Source organism: Sinocyclocheilus grahami, unplaced genomic scaffold (genome assembly GCF_001515645.1).
Source record: "Sinocyclocheilus grahami isolate Dianchi unplaced genomic scaffold, SAMN03320097.WGS_v1.1 scaffold76.1, whole genome shotgun sequence".
In the NCBI taxonomy this organism is placed as follows: Eukaryota; Metazoa; Chordata; class Actinopteri; order Cypriniformes; family Cyprinidae; genus Sinocyclocheilus; species Sinocyclocheilus grahami.
The window spans coordinates 2,723,706-2,732,146 of record NW_015505255.1 but is presented as its reverse complement, the minus strand read 5'-3'; the positions used below and the strand labels follow the sequence as shown (position 1 = coordinate 2,732,146).

Here is an 8,441-nt window from a genome sequence, read left to right as displayed (position 1 = left end):
CTTATATAGCTGTTTATAATTTGAGTTTCAGTCATAAAAGATGTACAATTTTGATCTACTCCCTCATATGTTAAATATGCGTCCCAGTCTATTTTTTTAATAGTTTTTTCAAGACTATCAAACTGACTTCTAGGTATTTTATATTTTTCTACCTTTTCAGATATTAAATTAAATCTGGTTTTAGTGAGCTTTCTTACAATCAAAATCATATTATGATCGGATAATCCAGTTACCAGATTATAGCATTTCTTTATCCTTTCTGGTCTATTTGTAAAATCCAGATCAATACATGTTTCTGAATATCTAGTTAGCCTGGTTGACCCTTCAATAATCTGTTTAAAATCATAATGACCAGTTAAAGTTTTTAATTTCTTCCTTTGTAATTTATCCTTCCAATTTACATTAAAATCTCCTAATAAAATGATCTCCTTATTTGTATTACATTTTTTGATAGACCCACAAGATGCTTATATGATGAGGTGAAATTAAATCTGACTGCCTCATTATCAATAGCAATATATTGATGCAGAATCACATTTATAGTCCTTTGTGTATGTTAAAATAGCCCATGCCACCTTTTTTGAATCATTAATCATATTTCCATCTATATTTAATTCTATAGTTTTATGTATCTTAAATGTTCCTGTTAATTTCCTTAAATTCTGCCATATTTCTTTAGTATTTCCTTTTGCTTCACTAATAGTCTTAATAAAAAAAGTAGCTTTCGCCTTTCTAAGTTCCTTTACAACCTTATTTCTTAATGTGGTAAATAAACGCCTATCATGTTCCGTTCTAGACCTGAGGGCTAACTTAAGAGCATGATCCCTTTGCTTCATAAGTAATCGAATTGTTTCATTTAACCAAGGTAAATATTCTCTTTGTCCTGGTTTTAGTTTTACTTTCCTTATATAGCTGTTTATAATTTGAGTTTCAGTCATAAAAGATGTACAATTTTGATCTACTACCTCATATGTTAAATATGCGTCCCAGTCTATTTTTTTAATAGTTTTTTCAAGACTATCCAACTGACTTCTAGGTATTTTATATTTTTCTACCTTTTCAGATATTAAATTAAATCTGGTTTTAGTGAGCTTTCTTACAATCAAAATCATATTATGATCGGATAATCCAGTTACCAGATTATAGCATTTCTTTATCCTTTCTGGTCTATTTGTAAAATCCAGATCAATACATGTTTCTGAATATCTAGTTAGCCTGGTTGACCCTTCAATAATCTGTTTAAAATCATAATGACCAAATTTTTTTTATTTCTTCCTTTGTAATTTATCCTTCCAATTTACATTAAAATCTCCTAATAAAATTATCTCCTTATTTGTATTACATTTTTTGATAGACCCACAAGATGCTTATATGATGAGGTGAAACTAAATCTGACTGCCTCATTATCAATAGCAATATATTGATGCAGAATCACATTTATAGTCATTTGTGTATGTTAAAATAGCCCACTGCCATCAGTGCCTATGGCCCTGTGGGCAGTGTGTTGACATGTAGCGCTGTTGCGCTTCGGGTGTCCCGAGTTCGAGTCCTGGCTCACAGACCTTTCCTGATCCTATCCCCATCTCTCTCTCTCCCACTTCACTTCCTGTCCACCTACTGTCCTATCTAAATAAAGACATAAAATGCCAAAAATAAATCTTAAAAAAAAAAAATCACTCGCACCATGCTCGGTATGCTCTAACAGAGGTGATGTTCTCGTGTGAGGGTTCAGCATAAACAGATAGCCCCACCAAGGCTATGCCGTATGACATTGCATGGTCGGAGGAGCAGAGACCTTGTGCCGATGTAGATCCATTACTCAGTTCAGTGATTGTGACACTACCTGTTATGATACATTCATTCAATAGGATGCCAAGGTGAGGGCAAGGAGCTTTGATGTATTCATATCATTGATGTTCACAGCACCTGATATGAGCGAATATAAGACAGCGCTCGGGTGTGTGCTGATTGCAAGCTGGGATAGTTTTAAGGCTAAACTGCATGACTAAGAGAAGAAAGTGTCCCAAGGATGCTATCAGTCATCAAATCTTTCTCAGATGAAAGTGGACAAGTGAGACTCACTCTGAGGGATGTGCTTTGACCAAGACCATTTTCAGGTCCAAACTGCATTGTGCTCAAAGAGCACTAGTACATTTTTTTCTCTACAAATCCAATTAATTCATATGCAAATTATCATTAAATTACAGAGCCCCCATCACTTTTTAAGTCTCCATTAGGGTCTGGTTTAAAGACCCCTGTTACTGACTGAGTTTTTACGCAATGACCCTGCATTCAAGCTCTAACAAGGTGTTTCCAAACAGTCTCATGTGACTTTATGCTCTATAGCCATTCCTGGCACGAAGAGCTGGATGCTTTCTGCAGAGCAATCAAGTGCAACTTACCAAAGACATCAAGGGTCAAACTAAATCTGCAAATGCATCCAAATTCTTAAAACTCGACACCTCAGTCTTTGGTGAATCTCCTTTAATGACTTCAGGAGAAGCAACTCAAGTGGTGGAATCATCTGGGAACTTATGTGCAGAGTTCATGATGTAAACACAGAAGCAGAGATACAGACGCAACACACAGCTTTAGTCTAAGCAGCCCTTCTAGAATGATTCCTCCTCTTCACCCGTCGTTCAGAGGTTAATCTGCAACACTGATCCCTGAATACCATTAACACTGCACAGGCTCCTGTGACCTGGACAAACAGGAAATTATGTCTTTCACCCTTCTTTGTCTTTCCCTCTGCTTTCCTAAGATGACTGTGTAATCATGAAAACTAGATTAATACCACCAAAGAGTTTAGAAAGTCACAAGACTACAAAGCAAGGAATATTACAGCAAGTATAAAACTTTAAGCATGCGAAAATCTGTGTGTTTGTGTTGGTGGTCACACTGATGGGATAACTGTAAATAATCTTAGCAGTGGACCTTTGACATGAGATGACCAGGAGCAGAACAGAAAGTGACATGCTGATTAGGTGGGCCAGACAGCTTCGACAGATGGAGAGGGAGATTAGGGATATAGACGTGTATCAAACATGACAGTACAATGGTCACAGGCCCATGCTTAGTGTCTCCCACCGTCCACCCGTCCTGACTGCAAGAGCAGTACACAAACACGACCTGGCACCCACACCTAGAGCAAAACACAGGTCTAGCCACAAATTCTTATTAAACAAAGAAGGCAAAATCATAAGGACAAACACCTCTGATATGGAGAAAATGTTTTAAATGTTGCCAGATTTTAAAAAGTTGCCAGATAATTAAAAAAAAAAAATTTATAGTATGGTAAAGGTATATTTTTGTCTCTGGGGATCAAACCCATGCATAATAGAATATTTAAAGAATTCAATACATGTCACCCCTGTTTCAAAAAGATTTGTTGTTGTTTTGAAAGAAATTAATACATTTATTCAGTAAGGATGCATTAAATTAATCAAAAGTGACAGTAAAGACCTAAATGCTGTTCTTTTAAACTTGATCATGGTTTCCACAAAAACACTAAGCAGCACAACTGTTTTAAGCATTGATTTAAAAAAAAATGTTTCTTGAGCACCAAATCGGCATATCAGAATGATTTCTGAAGGATCATGTGATACTGAAGACTGGGGTAATGATGCTGAAAATTCCACTTTGCCATCACAAGAATAAATTTGTTTAAATAATTTAAATTAGAAATCAGTTAGTTTAAATTCCAATAATATTTCACAATGTTACCATTTACTGTATTTTTAATCAAATAAGAGCTTCCTTAATGAACCTAAGAGACTTCTTTCAAAAACATTTTTGAACGGTTGTATACATGCTGGACAGCATTTTAGTCCGACTTCACAAGATTCAGGTAAAATAAAAAGATAGATTATTACTTTTGTCTGACTAAAATCACATTTCAAATTTCATGTAAATGTACTTAGTTTCTGTGGAACATCTTGCATGATAGTCCTGTAGAAGAGTGTTATAGAAACAGGACCCTTTCTGCTGTTATGACTAAGCATTGTGTCACACCCTCAGGTTGCAGCTTCAGCTTGGTGACCAACTGCATGTTGTTTTTATCCTGCAGGTTAATATGGTGAGTACTACGAGTCAGCCCGGCTGAAAGCAGATATGACTCAAGGATCAGAGGGGTCATACTTGTCCAGGCCAGCCCACAAGGAGCAAAAACTCTGAGGCCTTATGTTATCATCCCTCCCGGTGGGCTGCTTTTTTAAAGGAGTCATGACTAAGAAGTTAAGGTACAGGTTTAAAAGTCATAAAGTGACTAAGCATTGTGTCACACCCTCAGGTTGCAGCTTCAGCTTGGTGACCAACTGCATGTTGTTTTTATCCTGCAGGTTAATATGGTGAGTACTACGAGTCAGCCCGTCTGAAAGCAGATATGACTCAAGGATCAGAGGGGTCATACTTGTCCAGGCCAGCCCACAAGGAGCAAAAACTCTGAGGCCTTATGTTATCATCCCTCCCGGTGGGCTGCTTTTTTAAAGGAGTCATGACTAAGAAGTTAAGGTACAGGTTTAAAAGTCATAAAGTGAGGACACTTTTAGAGGACAGTGTTGTGCTGTAGAGCTAAACAGATTAAAATCCTGACTATAACCAAATGGCTAATAGAGAGAAAAACTGTGTTGCATTAACTTTAAACAAACAGTTCACCCAAAAATAAATATAGACCTTAGTCAGGTTAGATGCTATATTGAATTTAACATGGATAAAAACAAGGCTGTAAAGGATTTACAGTCTTCATAATATCACACACCTTATTATGCTCCTAGAGCAAATCATTTTTACAACTCACAACTCTTTTATGAAGATTTTGCCTATAGAATTTTCCCCCCCTAATAGACTCTGTACATTTGGCATCCTGTTAAAGAACAGTACAATCCATTGAACGTAATGTACTTCTATCCATCACAGCCTTGTTTTTATTCCTGTCAAAAAGTTAATATGGCGCTAACATCTATCGAGTACATTTTCACCAAATTTTCATTTTTGGGTATCTATTCCTTTAACTAAATGATCATAATTGGGCACTTGAATTATGTTTAACTTCATTTAATGTTTTGTGAGCAAGGTTTGTGTTAATAACTCTCTATAGCCAATTCCCAATCTCCACATTTCCCGCTCTTTTTTCTGCTTTACCCAATAGATTAATCCCAAATGTGATTACAGTGGCCAACTCACCGCCAAATTTAAGCAGAATCCCCCCTACAACCCCTCAAACACATAACCCTCCTTAAAAAAGATGTTCCACACGAGGAGGCTGTGGGGCGGCAGAGGAGCAAGAGCCGTAAGGCAGGGATGAGGCAGTAAACCCAGGGTAATCTGTCCCCCACAGTGCCATAAAGCATCTGAAAGGAGATTACAATCTCACGGCAGAGTGGAAAACGTGTGTGTCAAAAACAAACAGAGCTATTTTATCCTGACCACACATCTCTGAGACAATGACAATGTTGAGGACATGGAGAGCAATCAGTGTCAATCAGTGCTGAGATTTCCTCTCTGGTGCCAATAGTGGAGTAACTGAAGCACAGCGTTGTCAGTTTTGACACTCTGAATCTCTTTTTAAGTGTTTGCACACTTTAAAAGTTGTATTTCAGTCTGACACAATCAATAAAATGTACTCTACTGTCTGTCTTAGGTTTTTGTGATATCAGACTTTAACAGACCTCACATAATGTGACTGTAGCTCGCCTTCATCCAGCATGCACCCTATAAAAAATTATTTTTCCGAAGTTACTTGCCACTTCTTTGAAATTATTAGTGAAATATACTAGCAATTTCTGAGTGGAAATTTTCAGTGTATGTGTGAATCGGACTACAATTTTTCACCACATTGCGCACTTGTTTCAAAAGACAAGTGACACATGACATATCGCTTAATTATACTATTTGACTGAGTGTCCCAACAGGAAAACACGTACTTTTGTAACACTGGATAGTCTAGAGCTGCATTGATTGTTTAATATAAAAGGGGCACGGGTTCAAACTTGTTCCTTGGACAATAAAGTCTTGCTTTTGAGTTTCAAGTGACTTGAGGACCGGTAGATGATGGCTAAATCAAATTTAGAATTGCAGATTGGTGGTTTCTTGTTTTGGGGTTTCTTTTTGTACCTACAATGATCATGCAATCATTAAAGGCAAAAACATATTTTCTGGAGGTTGCAATTAAAATCCACTCTGCTCAACACTCAGTTTGGGGGTGTGATGCTTCTGGGTGAGTTCATGCATCATTAAGCAGGTGGGAGAACAATGGCTTGCAGGAGGCAACAGACAGACATCTGGGAGGGTGCAATACAACGGTCGCCTCCCACTGTCAGCACTGTCAACAATCTGGTTGCCACGCTTACGGTATGAACAGGAACCAGCAGAGAGCCAATAACTGCAGGCTAACTGGTTGGATGGATGCCTCCATCACGACAATAATGTAACATAATTCTGATGAAAAACCCACCCCCCTTATCAATGCACGTGACTGCTGTGCTGATGGGGAGGTGGTGGTGCCAAAACACGACACACCCTTGTGAATCTTTTGAGGAGACCACAAGTGACAAGATAAAAGGTTTATATATTATTTGGACAACAAGTGTTTAAAATGTATATATTATATACAAATCAATTGATTTATTTTAAATATTTTAATCTCTGGAACACTATAATAAAACGGATTAAATACCGTAAGGACAGCATGAAAGAAATGCATTTGTATCCCAAATGGAAGCTTTTTATAACTAGGCTATTATCTTCTTCTCCAGATTCACCTCACTTCCTCAAACATTCATCAATGGAATTCATTTGCTAATTGCATTCCATAACAGATTAAATTTGAGCACCATTAAAATACTAAATGATAATGTGGGTTTGCATAACATACAACACAGGGTTGAGTCTGAATTCTGAGGACCAGATGTGAGCAATCACAATCCACTGGTTTGGGTGTCAGCAGGTGTTCGGATGGAACAGAAATGTTCTGATTGATCTTTGAATATAACAAGCAAGTACAATTCAAAATAAGTAAAAAAAAACACAAAAATAGAGAGGTACAGTATGCAATATAATACAAATGTAATATAATAATGTAATAACCAGCTTCGACCTCCACTCAACCAGCGCACACAAATATCATTAAGATAATGAACACATGCCGCTGTAAAATCAGAGGATGTGGATAATTTTGTTCTTTCATTTGGAAGAATGTTGCAAATGCACTGAGAGGTAATTGTTAAATGGATTTGAGTGGCTGCACCCATGTCATTAATAAGCTGTCTGAGTGCATTCAGCGTGGAGGCACTAGAGAATGAAAATGAAAAAATAACCAAGTCAAATGCAAAATATCATTACAAAAATATTAAATTCATTTTTGTAATGGTTTATTATCGCTAACTCGGCTATTCAGGCTCAACAACATTATTTCTTGGTCCATATGTTAGCTTTTATTATACCAAGGAAGCACCAATTCAGTCTATCACCAGTGTACGAAGAGAGAGAGTTACAGCACAACAACATATCAAAGAGACAAAAAAATACATATAAATAAATAAATCAGACATGAGAGATGAAAAAGGTGGGTTCAAGAGAAGAAAAGAGCAAAAACTCAAACAAAAGTAAGCATAACAGCTCTAATTGTGCTGTCCAAGATTAAAATGCAACAGTTCCTCCATCTCTTTTTTCTTTCCTTTTTGTGTTTGACAAAACCTCGGCGCACGTCACACTTCACTCTCCTCCCATTCCACACTCACTCGCTCACTTCTCAAACTGCTCAGTTTCTACTCACCACAGCTGTCTCTTCGGAGGGATGCAGTCGTCTTTGTTGGAGGCTGTCACTCCCATGGCCATCTGCATCACTGTTATGTATTTCTGGTACTTCATATTGTCCACCACTACCACCACGAAACCAACATAGGTGAGCTTGTGCGCGTCTATTCCCTGGCATCCGCCTGCGCTGGGTCAGCCTCGTTCACTTTCAGAGCGCCATTTCCAGTGCTGAGGGACTGACAAGGAAAACACTCCTCAAGAAGCGCGACAAAAGGTACCATGCCGCTAGGACCCATGTCTGTTGTGACTCTGTAATCTCATTAGTGCTCTGAATAGCCAGCTAATCCATTCAGTGTTGGTCAGGAGCAGCACATTGTTTCTGCGCGCTCCTCGGGAAGCACTTTCTGTTCTGAAAACAATCAGAGAGAAACTCTGACAGAAGCCAGCGGCAAGTGACAGCGGTGTGTGTGAGGTAGGAGAGAGGAAAAGTGTGCATGTATATACGCGGAAAAAAGAGAGAGACAAGGGAGAGGGAGGGAGAAAGAGAGAGAGAGGGAGAGACGTGCACATGCTCGGGAAGAGCAAGAGTGGGGGTGAGAAGCAAAGAGCGAGAGAGACAGACAGCGAGAGCGTCTCTCAGATGGCACGGAAATAGATTTCAGAGTATCTAAACATAATGTCAGATGATT

At 38.1% G+C, this 8,441-nt stretch overlaps 1 protein-coding gene across 1 annotated transcript in view; it reads right to left on the bottom strand.

The window, feature by feature from the left end:
- The window catches only part of LOC107586031 (tight junction protein ZO-1-like), a 136,513-nt gene extending 128,302 nt beyond the window's left edge, over positions 1–8,211 (bottom strand). Inside the window, exon 1 of the mRNA XM_016273243.1 lies at positions 7,772–8,211. Coding sequence (XP_016128729.1) covers positions 7,772–7,866 — 95 coding nt within the window. The 5' untranslated portion in view covers positions 7,867–8,211. The remainder of the gene's footprint in view (positions 1–7,771) is intronic.
- Between the last annotated feature and the right edge of the window lie 230 nt (positions 8,212–8,441).